This window comes from Tupaia chinensis, unplaced genomic scaffold (assembly GCF_000334495.1).
Source record: "Tupaia chinensis unplaced genomic scaffold, TupChi_1.0 Scaffold000237_1, whole genome shotgun sequence".
NCBI lineage: Eukaryota > Metazoa > Chordata > Mammalia > Scandentia > Tupaiidae > Tupaia > Tupaia belangeri.
The window spans coordinates 2,465,626-2,488,916 of NW_006159715.1; the positions used below are offsets into that span (position 1 = coordinate 2,465,626).

Below are 23,291 nucleotides of genomic sequence, written 5' to 3' on the forward strand. Positions count from 1 at the left end.
TTGTTTGTTTGTTTGTTTGTTTTTTTCTACTACCAGTGAACAGATTTAAAGAAAATCTTTGGGCATACTGTTTATCCAACTTCACTTCTCAAAGTATCTCCACCAGTTTTCTTTTATATCCAGATTAACAAAGTCCTAGCTAGTCCTAACTGCTTCTATAGGGCACATGTGCTCACCAGAGAGAGCCGGAAAGTGAGAAATCAATCCCCAACAGGTATGGCCATGCTACAGTCCCCTCTCATTCATTCTCCTCTCAGGTTTTAGACGTGCCCACACATCCACCTGGCATGTTTTTTAAGCTATTGACACAGGATGTTGAGGTGATCAGGCCCAGCACCAGTGCCTGATTCAGGACCCAAGATAACCCAGTTCTTGTCTCATGCTCATGAGGAATTAGAGATGCAGACTAATGGAGAAGCAGCAAAGCAAAGTTTATTGAAGGAGAAGATAGCTCCCAAAGCAGAGAGGGGTCCCTGAGAAGGGTTGCAGAAGAGGAGCTGAGGCAGGGGTTTTTATCAGGCAGTTCAAGCAGTAGGCTGGCTCTCTGATAAGGACGTAGGCTTCAGAAGACAGTTACAAATTAAAATAAATAAAATTAAGTTGAATAAAAAATAATTCTTTATTAAAAAAAGAAATTAGTGGGACCAGCAGTTGGTGTAATGGCTATGTTGCTGGACTCCCATGTAGTCAACTGTGGTTCAAGTACTGGACCCAGTGGCTTAAACTCACACTAGGGACATGTGCATGCGTGCCCAAGATCCCAAGAGGAGAATGGAGAAGAAAAGATTGTGGTGTGACCATCCCCACGGAGGGGAGGAGTGATTTTTCATTTTCTGTCTCTCTGTCTCTCTCTGTCTTTCTGGCAAGTGCACACGCCCTTTAACAAAAACCTCTCCAAAAAATAAATAAATAAATACAATTTTAAAATTTTTTAAAAAGTAGTTACATGGCAGTCGGGTATTTAGTTCCCCATTCTTCATGGGGTCAACAGATCATAGTGATCCGCACTTTTTATTAGAATGTAGTTAGCAAATAGAAACTGCTGCCCTTACTATAGTTGTTTTGAGCCCTAATGCAGCCAGCTAACTCTTTGTGAAAACTTAGCCACTGTGACTCCATCTTGGGTAAAGTTTACTGTGTCTCTATGTTGGGCCTTTACTCTGTCTGTATGTTTAATATCCATATCTCCTGACTTACTACAGGATCTGGAACTCAAGCTGTGCAGTTGGCTGTGTGGAATCCAGCCATTTTAGCCACCATGCCACCAACTGGCCCCTGACTGACTGTTTTGGACTACTATTTTTTCCCATCATCTCCTTTTCGGGAAATACTTTGTTGTTCTCATCATTCTGCCATCTCTCACCTTGGGTTCTCAGGAGGCAAACGCTAAACTGGAGCTATGAATGCAACTTGATTGTTAGGCTAACACCTATAAAAAGAGAGGGGCCTTGGCAGGGAGCTGGCTCACCATGATGCAGACCTAACTAGGTCTGTCAGCCCAACAGGGAGGTCTGGAGTGAGCCTTGGCACTAGGGGAAAATGACCAGGCCTAATGTCCTGATTTTCCTCGGCCACTGGTCAGGCATCACCTCAGAAGAACATGACCTTGACTTGAAAGCTGAGGTGGGCCCTGGCAGTGCTCACAGCTGGAGGTGGTATGCTAACCACATTGGTCACAGCAAGTCCTTTCACAAGGAAGGATCTGAGCCGTGCTTCTTCATTTGGCCACACAACCAAGCACATGCCTGCCTCTCTCTTATCCTGGTTTCTATCAGCACATCTTCTACAAGAATCCACAGGAACCACAAAGCATTAAGACAGTTCATATTTATAGGAGCATGCTAACTGCATGCAGTAAAGAAGGGCCATTCGCTACAGAGGGAGAGGTAGGTCTCCAGCCTTGCCTGGAGAGAGCTGGGACAGTTTGGGAGAGCAGGTCTGGACTGGAGCCACTGCTGAGGGTGCAGAAAGGGAGACAGGTGACTGAGCCCCAGGGGGCCTCAAAGGGAAAAACCAGTGTTGGAGCAGTCGGTCCTGTGTTTTCTGTTTTGCTTGACCTCACCTGGGCTGGGCAACCAAGTTAGTTTGTCTTCTGATTCTGGGTAATCTGAGCAAGTATTGCCTCCAGTTTTCTAGAATTCTTGAAAACTCAAGCTCATAACCGAGAAATGGAATGGGTTAGTTGGCCACTTCCACCCACATGATGAGAAACAACCTCACCCCTGCCCCTGCCATGTGGACCTGCCCGAAAATATCTTGTTTTCCCTCAGGCCCTTTTCGTATGGGTGTGGGACATATTTTGGGTGTTACCATACAGAAAGTGAAATTCCTTATGATAGAATCTCATAAGGGAGAATTTCAAAGGGAGAGGCCTCATTGAGCTGTTAGAAGTTCCAACCCTTTTCCTTCTTGCAAACCTGGTCTAAGGAGCAATATTAGGATCAGGCTTTGCCCAGAGAATCCCAAGGTCATTGCCAGGTTTGTTTGGAATCGGATAGTCAGAAAGTTGAAACCCAGCTCCACCCTTACGAGCTCTATGAACTTGGATGAGTTAATCTCTCTAAGTCTCAGTTTTCTCATCTCTACAAGAGGGATCATAGGGCCAGCAGATGGTTTAGTGGTTTAGGTGCTGAATTCCCACATAGCCAACTGCAGTTCGAGTCCTGGACCCAGAGACCTGAAACTCAGGCTGAGCGTATGTGCATGCTTGCCCAAAATCCAAAGGGGAGAATGGAGAAGCGATTGCAGCTTCTCGCTTTCTCTTTTTCTCTGTCTTTTTGGCAAGTGCGTGTATCCTGTAGCAAAAATCTCTCTTTAAGAAAAGATGGTAAAGTCGAACTTAGTGGGATTGTTTTAGATTAAAATGATGTTATATTGTGTATGCAGTTTACACAATGCATGGCAAATACAAGGAAACTTCCAGAAGCTCAAGTGAAGTGTTAAAACTGAATTTTAAAATATGAGTTATTTTGGTACAAAAAATTTGAAGTCCACGTTTATTTTTTCATAATACACACTTTCCAGGAACTCTTTAAGACCCTTTGTAGTGACATCTTAATCGTTATCAGTACATATCCTCATGTCTATTATAAAGCTCACATTGTTTTTTGGGGAACTTCTATCATAAACACACCATTGAGCTTTGCATTTTCAAACATGTGTGCTTATACATCCATTAATTTAGTTTTCCTTACCACTTCACTTGAAGTTAGTTTTTAAATCCCTATGGATAAATACAGATGCCTCTGCATCTTCCTTGTCTGAACATAACTAAGAACCAGGGCCTCAGAGACAGCCAACCACATTACAGACACACAAAAGCCCCCTGATTGGAAGGCAAGATTTAAACGTTCTGCCCACATATGTAAAGAGTTGCTTATCTGTTTTTCTAGGCCAGGGTTCAGTTGATTTGGCTTTTTTGTAATCTCAACCATCTAAACCAAAAGGAGGAGTCCTCAAGAATCTTAAAGATGGACAAACAAGGAAAATATCCAATAACCCAACCTCTAAAGAACTGCCCTTGCTCAGGGAGGAAGGTCAGAAAACTTAGCTAGCCAGCCTGCATGAACCTTACTAGCTAATGGGACCTGTCCAGCCCAGCCATGCCTGCCTGAGAGCCTTTGAGAAGAAAGAAAAAGAAAATTCAATTTTTAAAAAACCCTCAGCACACTCTGTAGAGGAGATTTAGGAGAAGAACCACGCATGACATTAGACAGAACATATTGACAGACATAGTCATTTTGCAATTTCTTAAGTATTTCTTCTCTGCTGACTTCAAAACTGTGAAAGGAATTCGGAAAGAAGCCCACTATTTTGATGGAAGCTGTTTTGACATAAATGAAACCAGCCTTGGCACGAGGTGGGGGCAGGCTCTGGCCAAACCAATGGAACAGACCATGGAAGGACTGAGGCGAGCTGGGGAAATTGTTTCAAGATGGAGCTGGATCCACTTGAAAGGGAATAGAACTGGGGGTACAGACATGTCGTCAGTGTTTGAGTTAGTGTATGAGAAGCATCGGGTGCATTCCGAGTTTCATGGTCCCACAGAAATCTCCCATCTTTTAAAATCATCTCAGAGGAAGGAAAGGGAGTGGTGGCTGTCTTTGAATGGTACACGATACAGGCTTGATTCTTACTGGCTGGTTGTGACCTGTGATTGACTGGTTATGTATGAATTATATACGTAAGAAATGCCTTAATCAAGCCATTTTAAAAGAATCTTTTTAAAACCATTGCTAGAAGGGATATTCTCATCAAACAGCATATGTTGTGGTAATTAACATGTGTCAGCCATGGTACTAGTACACGAGGTTACACAAATTGAAGGATTTTACAAATGAAGAGCCTATATAGGCAATTCTCAAAGAAGTCAATGACTACTGAGAATTTTGGCTCACTAGTTATTATGGACTAGTGATGTACTTGAACTTCACGCTATTCAAAATTTTCTATTTTCATAGCAAATCTTGCCTTCTAGTACACTTTGCAGTTGTGTGCTTATTTTAATAGATCTATTGTTTATTGTCTGGTACACCTGCTAGATTGTAAAATCCATAAAGACAGGAACCTTGTCATGTTCACTTCTGTACTGCCAAATGCTTAGAACAGTGCTGATAATAGCAACTGTTCAATGACTGTTTGTTGAATGAAGAATGAGTAAATCCATAATGCACAAGTGGAAATTTTAAAAATAGCATTATGTCTCAAGAGAAAAAAGTGAAATGAGACCTAGCCTTGGTAGCACATTCAGCAGTGTACTGAATTGCAGTGCAGGAAGCCGTGTGGCCAACTGCAGGCTCAATCCCTGACCTGCTCAATCTGAAACATACCAGGTGACCATGCACGTGTGTCCAGGATCCTGATGAACTGAAGGGTAGTCACTCTCCTAGTCACATCAGGTCCTGTTGAGGGTGTGTGTTTGTATCTCTCTGTCTCTCTTGTGCACATGTGTTCTCTGTCATGAATGAAATAACTATTTTTAAGAAATGAAATGGGGCCAACAGGTGGCATAGTGGACACCCATATAGTCAACTGCTCTTTGAGTCTGGACCCAGTAGCTTGAAACTCACACTGGTCATGTGTGTGCATATATGCCCAAAATCCCAAGAGGAGAATGGAAGAGATGGGATTGCAATGTGGCCACCTCCCTGGAAGATGATTTCTCTGTGCTTCTCTGTCTCTCCAGGGAGTGCATGCATCCTATAGCAAAAACCTCTCAAAAAGAAAGAAATGCGTTCCGTGTACCTTTTCTGACACTCATCAATTCCCTGACAAAGTGAGATTAACTCATTCAGGTACAGCAAAGTCTGACTGACCAGTATCGTCTATCACTTCCTGCCACCCTTCCCCCAGGAAAATGTGACCAGCATCATCAGTTTGGGTTGGCAAAGCTGTGTGACCGGAGTTACAATCTGATTGTGTATAGACCGCAGGGTGATTTTATATAGTCATAAGAAACTCTGATTCACGCACAGTAATTTAACAAAGAAATGCAATCATTTGCCTGGAGGTGCTCTTTTTAGGACCAATATCTCTGAAGTATGATTTGTAAGATCAGTTCTCATCATTGATCAGGCATTTTCTACTTAATTTAGCTTCTGAATTCTTATTTCCAGTAGGCAAATGGTGGTTTTAAATGTTTTTATTGATTCACGCAGAAGTAAGGTACTTGAACACCTTTGTGGAAAACTGAACTTTTGTGTGAACTTACAGCTGTGTGATAAAAAGGGCTCTACTTTGCTTCCTTCCTGTGAAGCCTTATTGGAGTTGAAATGTGTAATGTATCCTCATGTAAGATACTTGGCTGTAAGGGTTGTGAATTTAAATCAGTCTTGTTAGTTTGAGATGTGAACTTTCAAGATGAATGTGAAAATCAGGGATACCTTGCTATAAGAAAGTCAAAATAAATTTTTCCATCAGTCACATGATTTAGCTGTTTTCTGCAGTATATCACCCCCAGCCATCCATTCATAGTCAGAAGGTCTTGGTAGGGCACAGAGAGAGAACCAGCTCTACTTGAGCACAAAAGGGAAATTGTAGCCAATAGCCCAGTGGTTGTAAGAGCTGGCCTTTAAGAAGGGGGAGGGCAGAGAAGTATATAGGTCTTGCTGATAGACACAACTATAGCTGCTGTCTTGGGGCTGGCACCCTAAATTTAATCAGTGTGTCTGTGGACTCATAGGGTAAAATATCTACCTTGTTTCTTTTCTTTTTCTTTTTTTTTTTTTTTTTTTAGATTTTTGCTAGAGGGCATGTGTGCTCACCAAAGAGAGAGAGAGAGAGAGACGGAATGTGCGAAATCACCTCCCAGGAGGGATGGCCGTGTGTAATCCCCTTCTCCTCCATTCTCCTCTCAGGACCTTGGGCGTGCATGCAAATGCGCCCAGCACGAGTTTCAAGCCATTAGGTCATGGTTAACCACGTGGGAGTCCATCACCTTAACCACTACACCACCTGCTGGCCCCTCCACCTTCTTTCTTACTCATTTCTTTTAAAAATGCCTTGGGACTGGCCACTTTTTTTTTTTTTTTTTTTTTTTGTATATTCTACCTCAACAATTTCCTCAGAGAGAGAGAAAAAGAGAAATCACCCTCTCGGGGTGGGGAAACAGCCACACCACAATTCCCTCTTCTCCATTCTCTCGGGGTGGGGAAACAACCACACCACAATTCCCTCTTCTCCATTCTCTTTTCAGGATTTTGGACACACACGCCCAGTGTGTTTTCAAGCCCCTGGGTTTGGTACTCAAATTACAGAGTTGGCCATTTGGGATCCAGCACCTTAATCATCATGCTATCTGCTGGCTCATTTTTCACTCATCTTAATTCTACCTCTGCGATTCTGCCTTAAAGAAAAAAATCTATTTTCAACATTAATTTGATTGGAAGCATTTAGCAACTTATGTTTTAGTCACTGACTTCAAGAGTAAGATCTCACTGAACTACTTTTATAAGTTTGGTGTTAGGAAACAAGATCTGGCATTATTGTCCCTGCTGTATGTATCAAAACTTTGATTTTACCCCAATAGTAAGCTCCCGAGTTAGCCTGCCACAGATTTGTGCGTGTTGGCAGAACACATGGGACACCTGTGTTGACACAGGTCACCATTCACAGAAATCACAGTAGCCATAGTGTTAGCATGTTTGTACTGATTCCTCAAGCCCCAATTCCATTGTCCCAAGGATAATATGGACCTCTGTCCTGGTGTGTCAAGGGGCATGTATTATAGTGCTGGTGTTAATTTCACTGAAAATCTATGGTTATAAGTTTTAGTAGTGGATAATTTCAGTCAAGTTTGAATGGCTATTATTGTGTCATAGGTCAGAAAAAAAAAAGCTCAATTATCCACCCTAATTAATTCTTTACTCTTGTGTTCCCCAATCCAAATTTTTATATTAAAAATAATGAGAGTCAGCAGGTGGCATGGTGACCGAGGCGCTGGATTCCCCTGGGGTCAACCATAGCTTGAGTCCTGGACCCAGCAACTTGAAAATCACTGCAAATAAATAGATAAATAAATGTTTTTAAAATAATTGAATGGACACACTTTATAATAAAGAGAGCGTATCATTTATTCACATTCCCTACTCTAGATTCTGCATTAGGGAGGGGAAGTAAGAATTTCTAAGGTTTGCCATTTAGCATGGCTGACTAGAGGAGACTAGAAGCAGCAGAAACTGACTTCCTCAGTTTGCTGCTTCACCTAGAAGTTGTCCTACACTATTCTAGTCATATCTGTTCCTAAGCCTAGACTCTGTCCTGGATCCAAAGCCTCATGTGCCTGAAGCCCATGCTCATCCACCAAGTCAGGGAGGAATTTTTCCCTTCCTGTGTTAGCCAAGAAGTAGTTGTTATTTTCAAAAAAGGCCTTATGAGCACACACAGGATATCAGTTAGTCTTACCAGCATATAGCCCCAAAATTTCACCTTCAGAGTCCTCCAAGAAGAGTTGGACTCTTTCTTAAGAAAGTTATAGAGTCTATGAGAAGTGTGCTCAAAATTCAGGGGCAACACTGGAACTGCCCTTGGTCACAGACTGGGTCCCATCCCTTCTTAAGTGGCTGTCCAAACTTGCCTCTCTCTGTTTCCCAGAGAAGACTTCAATGGGAAAATTAAGCAGCCTATATTTAACATTTCCTCTCAACCCCTTGTTCTCTGGGAACCAATGGATTTACAGCCTCAGACAGCCTCTGAGTTAACTAGGCTTAGCAGGTTTTCATAGGACCACAAACACCGTTTCAGCCTCCTCTGCTTAGGAGAAGGGAAATCATAGGCAAGACCATTTGTTCTCCGTTCCTTCTGTGTGTTAGACAGGTGCTGATGAGCGGCTAGTCTTGTTGGATAGCACTCAGACTCCGCCATGATAACTCACCTATCAACATTCCTTGGCAGTCAGTGTTTATTCTGTTATTGTCTATACTGGGGACCTGACGTGCTCAGATGAAGTAGGAATGTCTGCTTTGCTGAAAAGTCCGACTTCCAGAATTCTATGTGTTGTATGAGTCATAAAATACAAAGAGAGTTAAAAACCTGCTGAAGAAAAAAACAGAGTTATATGAATTAGCTAGGAAGGTGTTGGGATTTTAACGAAATCATTTAAATACAGAAGGATAGTGGGGGCATTGTGTTTAAGGTGATTCGAAGACTTCAAAGAAAGTCACCCCCTCCTACAAGTCCACTGCCCACCAGCTTGCTACAGTGTCTGTAACTCATGCATTACCTTTTGTCTCAGGGTGACCTTAGAAAAGTCAGTGTCCATGAAAGACTACAATAACCTGTCACACAGTTCCTTTACGTTGTCAGGGTCTAATTTATTGCTAGGAAGCCAGAAGAGGACAGGGAAATGGTGTGAGCTGAAGATAAATTCCTGCTTTGTAATCTTGATGCACATAGACCTGCTGAAAAAGTAAAAATTGTATCAGTCATGGGCACCTTCTAAGGTTCCTGGAACTTCTGCGAGAGCACAGAGGGGGAGTTATTTGAGAGCTTGTGTTTCAAATCTATGCCTCAGCTTTTGGGTTATTGAAAAGGACGTCTCTGCACCAACTTACCAAGTCATTCAGAGTTGTACTACAAAGGTAAATCTCCCAAAAGCCGTGTTAAATGGACTGCCTCTCCAGGCTAAACCTTTTTCAGGGTGATGGCAAATGCCCAAGAGACCAAGGACAACTTGGACATAAATGAATGATTCTATTTTTCCAGTTTGATGTTTTATCCTGGGCCCTGGATTCATACTGTTGAGATGGCTTGCTCGTCTTATCCCCAGAACTCTTCCTGGGACTTGAACAGATACAACATTCACAATTCCTGAAACGTGAAAGCAGCTTAGAGAAGATTTTTCTAAACACCTTCACTTTACAGATGAGGAGACTAAAGCACAGGGTTGATAATGATTTCAGGAGCGAATTGCACAGTGAGAACGGCACAGCCTGTGGAATCAGATAGACTTGGTAGCAATGCGAGGTTGAGCAAGCTCATTAACGATTCTGAGCTGTAGTTTCTTCGTAAGATAATTCTTAAGGAAATTGTGTCTAGACAGCACCTACTCAAAGATGGAACTCAAAATGTGTACAGCATTATTATTGGTTTTTTGGGGAAAGTCATGATGCATATTTCCTGGCAACCCAATATATTTACTACTGGTTTTATTTTCATCGAAACATGATCACCATTTTTTTAAAAGTTATTTCTTGGACTAGTTCTGTGGCACAATGGCAATGTGCAGTTTAAAAGGAGCCAGATCCTAGGGAACCAACAGTTAGCGTAATGGCTATGTCACTGGACTCCCACGTAGTCAACCGCGGTTCGCGTCTCGGACCCGGTGGCTTAAAACTCACGCCGGGCGCATGTGCGTGCGTGCCCAAGATCCCGAGAGGAGAATGGAGGAGAAGGGATTGGGGCGTGACCATCCCCTCTGGGGGGTGATTTCTCGCTTTCTGTCTCTATGTCTCTCTCTGTCTGTCTGGCGAGCGCACGCGCCTTACAGTGAAAATCTCTCCAAAAAAAAAAAAAAAAAAAGAGCCAGATCCTACATGGCAACACAGTTAGAATCCACAGCCCAGTCAGCCTGAGACACGCCTGGCATGTGCACAAGTGCCCAAAACCCAACAGCTAGAGAACTGGAGGAGGGGATTACTGCACGACCGGCCCTATGAAGGGCTCTTCTCTCTCTCCCCCGCTACACTCCCCTACCCCCTCTTTCTTTCTCCCGCTCCCTTTCTCTCTTTTCTCTCTCTCTCTCTCTCTCTCTCTCTCTCTCTCACACACACACACACACACATACACACACATATAAGGGCACATCCTCTGTAATGAATTAAAAAATAGTTTTAAAGGGACCAGTTAGCATAATGGCTATGCCGCTGAACTCCCATGTAGTCAACCGCGGTTCAAATTCCAGACCCGGTGGCTTAAACTCACACCAGGCGTGTGTGTGCGTGCCCAAGATCCTGAGAGGAGAATGGAGGAGAAGGGATTGCAGTGTGGCCATCCCCCCGGGGGGGTGATTTCTCACTTCCTGTCTCTCTCTGTCTCTGTCTTTCTGGCGAGTGAACGCGCCGCCCTATAGCAAAAACCTTTTAAAAAACACACCCTATAGCAAAAACCTTTTAAAAAAATAATAATTTTTAAAAAGTTTGTTTCTTTTTCCTATGAGTGAGACACACAGAGAGAGTTGCTCCCAACAAGATTATTCTTCTGCTATCTACTCTCAGCTTCAGCCAGCCCTGGACTATAGACACATGTGTACGTCTGCAGCACATTCAAGGAACTCTCGGGACTTGAACCTGGAACTTTCCCTTGTGACATGAGCCTTATAAAGCATTATGTTACTGCGGTGCTACCATGGACCCCTAAAACTGACCATTTTAAAGTGAATATAATTCAGTGAGTTTTGGCATAGGCACTAGCTCTGCAACCGTCTCCACTGCCTAACTCCAGGACATTTTCATTACCCACCTTCCCAAATTCTAAACCTCTTAACACTTAGTCCTAATTCCCATTGCTTTTCACCCTGGAAACCACTAATCTACTTTCTATGTATAGATTACATGTTCTGGATGTGTCATGTAAGTGGAGTCATATACGGTCTTTTGTGGTCTGGCTTCTTTAACCTGGCATAATGTTTCCAAGTTTCCCATGCTGTAGCGTATCATTCATTACTTTTCTTTTTCTTTTTTTTCTTTTTGGAGAGGTTTTTGCTATAGGGCACGTGTGCTCGCCAGAAAGACAGAGAGAGACAGAGAGACAGAAAGTGAGAAATCACCCCCCAGGGGGGATGGCCACGCTGCAATCCCTTCTCTTCCATTCTCCTTTCCGTATCATGAGCACGCATGCATGCACACACACCCAACATGAGTTTAAGTCACCGGGTCCAGGACTTGAACCGTGGTCGACTACATGGGAGTCCAGCGACATAGCCATTACGCTAACTTCTGGTCCCTCATTATTTTTCATTATGGAATAATATGGCATTGTATGGATTTACCACGTTTTGTTTATCCATTCATCAGCTGACTGAAAACTGGTATAACTGCCCTGGATTTACATAGTTGGATCAAAGCAGAGTGAGGCGTTGGGTGTCCAACTTTCAGCCTAGTCCTGTTGTTACTATCCTGCACTGTAGGGTGGTAGGAGATGCTCATAATAGCTGAACATCTGGACTGTGTTAAATAGTAATGGTTTGCCCAAAGAAACCATACAAGAATGTAACTGTGTACCTGCAAGGCTAGAAGCCACCTGGCCAACCTTGGGTTCAAGTTCCCAGGTGAGCCTGAAAGCACTCTGAGTACATGTATGAACACCAGGATCCTGAGGAACTGGAGGGCTGGGGCAAGGGATGAGAGTCTGATGAGACATTGTCAAGGGTGTTTCTCATGCATGCACTGTATGTCAGAAAGAGAGAGAGAGGAGGAGGAGGAGGGAGGAAGAGAGAAAGGAAAGAAGAAAGAGTGGAAGGACATAGAGAAAGAGAAACCAACCTTACACCCTAGCTACCTACTCCTGGAATTTTCTACCTTTACAATCATCTTTCCAACATGGAAAGGGGATTGTACACAGATCCTATGCAGAGTGCCCCTCCTCTCTCTTTGTCTCTCTCTCATACACTCTATCATGAATTTTTTAAAAATAATAATTTTTCAGTATAAAGGAAAAAATACATAATTCAAAGAAATAAAATTTAAATAAAACTTGTGCTGACAACCAGGTTTAAGTTTCATTTTCTAGATTCCAGTGGATGGTGTTCATGCCTCCTCGTCCCACAGTATTTCACAGAATGACATGAGGTCTAAATTGTATCTACCCTTTTTTCTTTGGTGGGGGGGAATGTGGGTAGAAGCTCAAAGTCAAAGAAGGTTTTTTGGTTGGTTGGTTGTTTGTTTTCTCTTTTTTGGAGAGGTGTTTGCTATAGGGCGCGTGCACTCACCAGAGAGACAGAAAGTGAGAAATCACCCCTCAGGGGGAATGGCCATGCCACAATCTCTTCTCCTCCATTCTCCTCTCTGGATCTTGGGCACGCACGCACACGCGCCCAGCATGAGTTTAAGCCACCGGGTCCAGGACTCAAACCGCGGTCGACTACATGAGAGTCCAGCGACATAGCCATTATGCTAACTGCTGGTCCCCAAAGAAGGTTTTTATAGGTTGAGTATACCTTATCTAAAATGCCAAAAGAATATTTTGGATTTTCTTTTATTTATTTTTTTTAAGATTTTGGAATATTAGCACATATATAGTGACAGCTTGGAGATGGAACCCCAATTTCTTTTAATTAATTTATTATTTCAAAAAATTATTTTATAAATTATACATTGCTCACCTTGTAAGTTGTATTTACCCCACATGAATATACATTTCAGTCCAGTTGAGGATACAACACACATTATCATCAACAGGTAATAATCTATTTCTGTGACCCATAAATGTCTTGCCTCTCTATATTCCTCAATTTCTTTCCTTACACTCTCCCACTTCTTCCACCCTCTTCCTAACACTGTCTCCATTTTAAACGTGAGATTTATTTATACTTTATATACACCTATACATATACATATAACATAGAAGGTAATTGTATATAATATTTTAAATAATGAAAATCTTTGTGGACATCCTTGCTTAGGGGAATGTAGGCATGCCTAAAAGGATACACCACAGCTAAAGGGGATGGAGAGAGTGTTTTTTCCCTGCAGGATGCTGAATAAACCATGTACCATGAGCCTGTGTTCTGATCATGACCCATCACATGAGGTGGGATTTTCCACAGTGGCATCAGGTTGGAGCTAAAAACAGTTTTGAATTTTGTAAAATTTGGTATTTTATATTTTTGGATGAGGGATGCTCAACCTAAAGTAGGTTTGGTTGTTTTTTGAGTATTTTCTTTCTAGCTGGCTTTACTCCATGGCAAAAATGTATAATTATTCTCTTCTTTGGTTAGACATCACTGTCACTGCATTAGCCTGACCGTAAGGTATGGGGAATATAGGCCTTTGGTTCAGGATTTAGTATTTCAAACACAGCTGCTCACATCTCCCTCTCCCTGCCAGTGCCTGGTACCCAAGTCAAAGCTTATCATGAGAAGAGAGACTTTTATGATTTGGTTTCTTTCCCACCTACTGACTGCCCTGGCTCTCAAGTCTGATGTTCCCCAGTGATGAGATCATAGAAGCCTCTGTTTGCCTGCAGGCCTCACTTATTCAGAGGTAACATTGCACCTGGAGGGAGAACAACTGGCTTGGTATATGTGGAAAGATTCTGTTTTTCACTTAAAGAAGTCGTAGGCAACGTAGCCCCTGGCCTTCTCTTTGTGTGCATATGATGACAGGAAGCAGGTCAATCTGTGAAAGATTTTTGAATTTTGTAAAATTTGGTATTTTACATTTTTGGATGAGGGATGCTCAACCTAAAGTAGGTTTGGTTGTTTTTTGAGTATTTTCTTTCTAGCTGACTTTACTCCATGGCAAAATGTATAATTATTCTCTTCTTTGGTTAGACATCACTGTCACTGCATTAGCCTGACCGTAAGGTATGGGGAATATAGGCCTTTGGTTCAGGATTTAGTATTTCAAACACAGCTGCTCACATCTCCCTCTCCCTGCCAGTGCCTGGTACCCAAGTCAAAGCTTATCATGAGAAGAGAGACTTTTATGATTTGGTTTCTTTCCCACCTACTGACTGCCCTGGCTCTCAAGTCTGATGTTCCCCAGTGATGAGATCATAGAAGCCTCTGTTTGCCTGCAGGCCTCACTTATTCAGAGGTAACATTGCACCTGGAGGGAGAACAACTGGCTTGGTATATGTGGAAAGATTCTGTTTTTCACTTAAAGAAGTCGTAGGCAACGTAGCCCCTGGCCTTCTCTTTGTGTGCATATGATGACAGGAAGCAGGTCAATCTGTGAAAGATTTGATTGTTGATCCCCTTTGCTTGGGAACCAGTGAAGCGTAGAATGGGCACAAGGCCAGTGTGAAGGCATTTCCCTAGGTTCATCAGGCATTTGTGTTTCTTTATCATAGTTGGCATGAGTAGAGGGGTCCAGCCCAGTCTGGTTTCCTGACTGTTTTCTTCGCTAAAGCTTTAATCATCAGGACCTGAATACCACTAATTATTCACTTCATTTGATGTTCTATTTTCTCGTTATTAAGATCTAGAGCAGTTACTGGGCGTCATGCGTCACATACATTATCTCATTGTTTCCTTCTTACAAATATTTGCCAGCCCTCGAATATATGAAAAACAGCAACAACAACCCGACCCTGCCCTGTGTCTTCTCCATGCTGAGTGTCCCTTCCTATTCTTGGATGACACAGTAGCCAACAGTTCCGTTTGCCCTGGTCACCCTATGTCTATGTGTTTTCTATTTGGTCAGTGCCGTTCTTAATGATTCTTGTGCTGGAAATGACTCCACACATACTGTCAACAGCTCTGACAAGGACCCTCACCAGGAAAGGAACCTGATATCATTTAGCGCAGCATACACTTGCCAGCACTTATTCCGCAGTTGCATCTTGATAGTGGCCAACATCCCACCACCCCCTACTCCGTGTCTTTTTTCAGTTGAACCTCTGTAAGACAGAGGTTCCTGTTGTGCAGTTGATTTGTTTATCCTAAGAGCAGAACTTCACATTTCTCCCAGTCCACATTATCCGATCTTTATTTACCCTGGGGACTTGTGGCATTACATCAGAAACGTGGATGGGAGTCTGGCATAATTTTGAGGGAATGGAGAGAAATGATTATTGCTCTTCCTAATGATAGGTTAGGATTGGCTTTGTTAATTGAAGAGTCCTTTTCTGATTCCCAACCCTAGGGTGCTTCATTAGTAATTTCTAGTTCATAGTATTTTTTTATTCATTTGGGGAAGAAGGAGAGTTAGTTATTTTCAGCATCAATGATTATATAAATTGAAAGAATGAATTGAATACTTAGCCTCTTTAGGAAGCTTAATACCTCAATCTGTCAGCCAGATTTTTTTTTTAATGAATTCATTTATCTGTTCCCTGAGTGAAAGTGAGAGAGAGACTGACCAACAGAGAGAGAGAGAGAGACACCCCAACAGGTTCTTCATGCCCCCATCTACCCCAGTTTCAGCTGGCTCAGATCACGGGCATGTGTTTATACTCAGGTCTTAGGATATGAACCCAGGTACTTTCACATGTGGATCCAGTTGTATTTCCACTGCACCACTATCTAACTCTGTCAGCTCAATTTTTAATCACTTAGGTCCTGTGTGGACCATTGAATACATATACCTGCTATAATATTCAGGAGGGTGTTGGGGGGAGGGCGTTAAGTTCATTCATTTATTTATATCATGAGAGAGAGATACAGAGAGAAAAAAGCACCTTACACCAGGGTTTTCATGCCACAATCTATTCCCAGCCAGCCAGAGTCATGGGTATGAGCAGGCCCTGCATGTACAGGGAGGCCACAGGATGCAAACATGGACCTTACCATGTGGTTTCTGGATTGTAGAAAGTGGTGTGTCCACTAGGATGCTGCAGCTGGCCTTAGTGAGGATGTTTGAGGTTCTAACCGGCACCTCTCTGTTTGTTGCAGTTACCTGGCTGAGCAGTGTTGGAATGGCGGCTTTATCTACCTGATCATGCTGCGTCGCTTTAAGCACAAAGCCCATTCTACTTATAATGGCAACAGTAGCAACAGCTCGGAACCCGGAGAGACGCCCACCTTGGAGCCAAGTGACCGAACTGCGAAAAAGGGGAAAAGAACAAGAAAGTTTGGGGTCATTTCCAGGCCTTCTCCCAACAGAGTCACTGAAGAGTCCAAGGGCAGTGCTGGCTGTGAGCTGAATAATGACCCCAGCTCTGAGCTGGAGAATGGCCCAGACCCTGAACTTGGAAATGGCCATGCCTCAGAGCTCGAAAATGGCCCAGATTCTCTCAAGGAGACAGGACCTCATGTAGAGAGGTCAGAAGTGGACAGAGGGACAGAGCATAAAATTCCAAAGACTGATGCTGCTCTGACCACAAGTAATGACAAACACCGCTTTTCAAAAGCTGGAAAGACTGACTTCCAGTCAAGTGACTGCCTTGCACGGGTAAGGTTTGGTTCCATTGTAGAACCGGAGATTTTAAAGAACCATTGTTTGAAGTTGTCTTTAAGGTTTAGAAAATATATCTAAGATGAGCCTGCATTTAGAAGCCAACACATTCTTTAAGGCAGATGATCAGAGAATATGACAACAACAACAGAGTTCAAGTTATTTTATCCTACTTAAATAAAGAGCTTCTCAGGGGATTGTAAGTGGAAAATTCAAGCCTTTGGTGGTAAAATTTGAGACTCATGTGAGACACAGATAAAATACTTGAGCTACATCATTATTTATCACCGCTGTCACCAGTGGAATTGCTACTTCAAGGCCAAGAATTCCTGGTGGCAGTTGATAGCACAAACATCCAAGCTCCAGTATTACCCAGGAAGAGTATTCAACATACAGGGAAGCATCTGCTTTTATTTTTAATTCAAAACTAGTGACATTTTTATGGGATCATGTTATTACATTAATGAATTCCAGTGAAGTTTAGAAGCATCAGAGACATCTCTGATGCTAGGATAACCAGCTGTGATGGTCAAGGTCAGTCTTACCCAAAAGCAAAGCAGATGTAGTATATTCTGAATGGTAATTGGTGAGCTTGTAGTCTCAAACCATTTTTCCCCAGTATAACCAACATTTTCTCATATCAGAGTTATGTTTCTTTAGAGTAAATATGTTCATTCCAAGAATCCTCTTGGCAGATAGTCCCATGGCTCCTCTGGAAGCAATGACTTCCCAGGTAGGGATGACTTGTTCATTATCCCATTTGGGAGACACCCTCTGGGGATGAAAGAAATAGTGGATAAGATGGAAAATGGGATTGGAAGTATCTAGTCAGCTTTGCATGCTGAGAAATGGTACCCTGGGAGTGGATACGGTCTCTAATAAGGCTCTTTCATGCACATCTCTGCGATTGTGGCCCATCTATGTGATGGGTTGAGAAGAATTCAGATAACCCCTTGCTCAAAAGATCATGTACTTTACTTGAGGGACTGGGAGATCGTCATAAAAACTTATTCAGAGGAGGCATTATTTATAGGTGGAATTTATAAACTAATGAGAAAAAAAGTTGGTGTCTCTAGCAACAGAATCCTACCAATTGTATGGAGCCTTGCAAAAAGGATTAAGGACAAAAAGATTATAATGAACACTCCCCAAATTAAGGTCACTAAAAATATTGGGATCAGCAGATGACATAATGGTTATATCACTAGACTCCCACATAGTCAATCATGGTTTGAGTCCCAGACCTGGCTTAAAATTCACACCAGGTGCATGTGCAGGCATGCCCAAAATCCCAAGAGGAGAAGGGATTATAGTGTGGCCATCCACCCTGGGCGGGGAGGGGGTGGTGGTGATTTCTTGCTTTCTGTTTCTCTGTCTCTCCAGTGAGCTCACTCATCCTATAGCAAAATCTCTCTTTAAATAAAAAAATTGTAATGTGCATGATTGTGCATAGTGACCACTCCATAAAACTTTTTTCCCCAAGTACTAGATTGTGAGTACACAGAAAGCCTAACATAAAAAAAAGTGTGGGAGTATTTGGTTCTTTTCATGATATTGAAGGTTTAAGGTACCAGAGGCTGTTGAATTTCACATACAGTCCAAGAACAGGCTTTCTTTTGGCCTAGGATTCAGTGAAAGTAATTTACAATGGCTTTAAAAGGGGGACGGGGTAAATAACACCAAACTTTCAAGAAGAGTACCTATCTTCTCATCTGAATTAAAAACAGTAACATAAAATTAAATTTCCAGAGCCTGACCTTGTAGTTTGAGTCCTGGACCCAGTAGCTTGAGAAACATGCCAAGTGCATGTACATGTGCGCCCAGAATCCTGAAAGGAGATAGAAATGGAAAAGAAGGATTATGCGATGACCATGCCCATTGGGGGGAGTGGGGGCGGTGCTTTCTCCTCTCAATCAATCACTCTTTCTCTCTCTCCCCTCTTCCCTCCCTTCCTCCCTCCCTTCAGTGACCACACTGAAAAAAAAAAAAAATACTTGGGTTTCTTGATTAGATTTACACGTATCACAGTTCCTTTGCTTGCTGTGTATCCTCAAGGGCAAATGTCCAAGAAGGTATAAATGAAAAGGGAGTTGGGGGAACCTTGAATTGGGCCAGCCAGTGGTGTGGTGGTTAAGGCAACTGGATTCTACATGGCCAATTGAGCAGTTCAAATCCAGAACCCAGCAACTTAAGAAATAAAAAACAAACATGCCAAGCACATGTATATGTGTGCCCCAAATCCCAAAAGGATAGCGGAGAAGGATTGTCGCATTGCCAGACCTCCATGGGGATGCTTTCTTACCTATTCTACTATCTCGCATATGTGTGAGTGCATGCACCCTATAACAGGACAAAACACACACACACACACACACACACACACACACACACAAAGCCTTGAATGCTTGCCTTGAGGGTACCCACAACCCACAAAGCCACATGCATATAGAAAAGAGAGACTTGACATCTAGAATTTACATTTTTCATAACTGCCCAAAATTCATAAACTGCTTATTGGCCTTGGGTGATACTTTTGGTTTGATGAGTCAGAATGGACCATACACCTTCTCAGGCACAGATATTTTTGCACCCTTTTCAACCCCGGAAATGTCTTTATTCAATGATTGCCCAGGATTGAGGATTCGGTGAAAGGAAGATCCTCACAGCTTTCCCCTACATCCTTGTGGCACCCTGATTGGAACCAATAGACCTTCACAAAACATTGCTTAGGTTCTTGGGATTGAGTAAATTTTTATTTTTTATTCCAGCATAGTTGAGACCAAAGTTATGCTAAAATGGAATTTCCAGATACAAAGAAATCAGCTATTTACCTCTTAAGCCTTTAGGGAAAAAAGTTCATTTGATTTGAATAATGAGAGATTAGACGTGTCAATGTTGCTCCATTTTTACTTTATTAATGATTTAATATATCTACAAAGACTCAATAAATTACAGAAAGGTCTTATTATGACCATTCAGACTATTTTTGTTTGTCAGGTACTTTTTCATAGACTAATATGGGTTCTAAAAAAATATCACATTAAAATAAATCCTCAATCTTTGTTTTTTTTATTCTCTTCTCCCTTAACAGAGCAATAGAAAGTTATTTCCTCTTAACAAATACCTTCTTTTTAAAGCAGTATGTTTCTATGAAATATTTACACATGGTATGAATACAAGTGGATTAAAATTTTAAAATATGAAAATTGAGTCCATCCTCTATAACATAAGACTCTCCTAGGACCTGGACAAGCAGTTTTAGAAATGAATTGAGAATTCCTTACCATCTTCCTAGCAGTGATCATTATTCATCCAAGATGACTGTTTCTTCAAATACGTGTATATAGAATGTGTATTTTCAGAATGTTGCCTAGTAAAAATGAATAAAGCAAGCATAATCACATTTTAAAAAAGAATCTCTAGCATTTGCCAGGCAGACAAGTTTATTCACAACTGGCATTTGCAAGTGTATAGGGAATTCATGTTCTTACCCTAGTCATCAAGATCCACCCTGTACAGTATCAGACCTTTTCCAATGCCTTCTCCATTAGTGGTTCCCCAGAGACCTCATGAAACCTGCCCCAGAGCAGAATCTGCAGTTTCCCTGGGGAAAACCCACCAGTAGATTCACATTTCCCCAGTGCTCCTGGCTACCTGATCACACAGAGGCAGCACGAAGGTGATCCTCTCGTAGGAAGCCCCCCTAGTTACTGGGTCAACTTGTTGCTTCCTCTGTAGTGATGTGTACCCAATTCACGTCTACACCTTCACCTCTCTTCTGAGCCCACCCCCCCTCACTTCAGACCAACTGCCTGCAGGATGTTGCCAAATTGGAGACTTCACACCATGCTAAAACTCAACGCATCCCTTTCCTCTACCACCAAACCCACTCTAGGGTTCCACATCTCACCATCCACAGAACTGTCCAAGGCCAGAAACCTAAGATTCAATAGGGGAGACCAACTGTCCTGATTTCCTCAGGACTTGCCCTGGTTTCATACTGAAAGTCCTGGGAATTCCATTCCAGACACACTGGGACAGTTGGTCCTCCTTGAGTTGAAGGACATGCTGTGTTCTCCTTACACCATGTGCAGTCTATCTCCAAGTCCTCTCGACCCAATCTCCTTTAAAGATCTCCCATTTCAGTCAGTGCTATGCGGCTTTCATTTTATACCTGGGCAGTCAGAATAGCCTCTGCCCGGGAACCAGCAGTTAGCGTAATGGCTATGTCGCTGGACTCCCCCGTAGTCGACCGCAGTTCGCGTCCTGGACCCGGTGGCTTAAACTCACGCTGGGCGCGTGTGTGTACATGCCCAAGATCCCAAGAGGAGAATGGGGGAGAAGGGATTGCGGCGTGACCATCCCCCCTGGGAGGTGATTTCTCGCTTTCTGTCTCTATGTCTCTGTCTGTCTGGCGAGCACACGCGCCCTATAGTGAATACCTCTCCAAAAAAAAACAAAAAAGAATAGCCTCTGCCACCTCATTGCCCCACTGTCCCCACTGCAACCAGAGGACCTCTCCAGAAAGGGAATCCAACCATCCATCAGTCAGTCAATCAATCAATCAATCAATCTCTCTCTCTTTAACTCTCTCTCTTTCTCTCTCTCTCTCTCTCTCTCTTCTCTCTCTCTCTCTCTCTCTCTCACACACACACACACACACACACACACCCCACTGTAACTTCAAAAATCCTTTTGTTGGGTCCACTTTGACTTCAGGGTTAACAACTAAATGCCACAGCATGTCATTTGAGGCCCCTCATTATCTGATCCCTGCCCACATCTCTCACTGCTTTATTTTTTCTTCCTTTTTTGTTTGTTTGTTTGTTTATGGGTTTGCTATGTAATAAAGAGCATGGCACAGGATACTAATAAACAGCCATTTGAAGGGGTACAGGGTGAGGTCCAAAAGTAGCCCGCGGACAGGAGCTTCAGCTCCCATGGCTGTGGTGCACCAGCCTCCTGACACACAGATGAATTCACCAACCCTGAAGTGCCCCAAATCCCACACTTCAGGGATTTTTGTGGAAAGTTCATCACGTAGGCAATATCAACTGTGAATTCAAACTGCAATGCTTCTCCTCTCCCTGGAGAGTGGGGCTTGCTGCAGAAAGTTCCAGCCTTATCACCATGGCTTTGTCTTTTTTTTTTTTAGTAGAGTTTTTGTTATAGGGCATGTATACCAGGAGAGACAGAGGCAGAGACAAAGGGGATGGCCATCCCACAATACCTTCTCCATTCTCCTCTCAGGATCTGTGGTATGCATGCAGACACCTTGTGTGAGATTCAAGCAGCTGGGTCCAGGCCTCGAACCTTGGTCAACTATGTAGTAGTCTAATGACATAACCATTACACTATCTACTGGTCCCCATAGCTTTGTCTTTTTGGCAACCAGACTTGCCCTGAAGCAACCCAGGATATCCAGCTTTTCACTACTTTCTTCCTCCCCAGGTTGAGCTGAACTTGCTGCAGGTTTTCTTAAAGGTCATACTCATCTTGTCCCTGAGCCATTGCATGTGTTGTTCTTTCAATCCAGTGTCTTCTTCCCTCCCCTCTGTAACTTAGCTTCTTCCTTTCCTGAGGTACTAAGCACTGAGATACCCTCTGGTAGGAGGCCTCTGTGACATACCTGCTGGATGCCATCGGACATCTCCTCTCTGGACTCCCACATTGTCCTCCCTGTTTACCCTCACTATGCCTAGACCCCACATATTCCAATTACCATTGACTTGTGTCCCTAGTAGGCTTAAAAGCAGAGCCTAATTTGTCTTTCTGTTACCAGTCCTAGCTCAGTGCATTGCACCCATAGGTGCTCTGTAGATATTCCTTAATGAAGGTGATCTGGAACAAGAGGCCTGGAAGATAGGACACCGAGTCCCAGTCCTAGTCTTTCCATTCCCAACTCTGGCCTTCAGGCTGCCCCAGAGTTTCTCTGGGCTTCTGTTTTCTCACCTAGAAACTGAGCATTTTGGTCCAATGGCTTTGGGACTTTCAGCTCTGACATCATGGTCACTCATGTCATCACTGCTTACCAATCATTCTAAATGAGCAGGGATAAGCAAACAGTCTCAGAACAGGCTTGTAACCAGTGCCAGAGCATTTGCTGCTGTGAAATTCTAGTTGGGTGATGTGTCTTCTCACGTTTGGGGCAAAGATGCTGTTGTAAAATTTTATTTTTGGTTCCAGCAGAAATTAGGTCATTTAAGCGCTGTGAGACAGCTCCCTTTAAGTACCACCCCATTTTGGTAAGTAAATCCCTTCACTAGATTCAGCGAAGAGACACATGTGTGAACTCCCACATATCAAGCAGTTTATAGGGAAGAGTAACACTCTGACATTAGTACAGGAGTTCATAGCATTCAACTTCTCGTGGATTGGCTTTTTCTCAGTAGACTGACAAAGTCTCATTGCCCTTTAAGGGAACATGAAAGGAAACGAATGCCTGAACCATCTGTCTGGACAGGGTCTGTTTTCAGAGCTCAGTGGTTGCTACAACTGGACGGTGTTCACTCATTGAACATTGGCAAACATACAGGTCTCCCATTTGAGTGAGATCTCTTTTAAGTATGTTTATTCTGTTTATGTCCATGCACATGAGAGTTAGAGAAACCTTCTCTGTAGGATCTTGCTATGCCTCAGTCCCCTTTCCCCAACCCTCCAGTTCCTCAGGATCTTGGGCACATGTGCATGTGTCCAGTGTGTTTACAAGCCCACCCAAGGATCCAAACCACTGTCAGC

At 42.9% G+C, this 23,291-nt stretch overlaps 1 protein-coding gene across 1 annotated transcript in view; it reads left to right on the top strand.

The window, feature by feature from the left end:
- Positions 1-23,291, top strand: part of PDZD2 (PDZ domain containing 2) — a 411,484-nt gene that overhangs the window by 265,675 nt on the left and 122,518 nt on the right. The window contains 1 exon segment of the mRNA XM_027771873.1: positions 16,052-16,550. Coding sequence (XP_027627674.1) covers positions 16,052-16,550 — 499 coding nt within the window.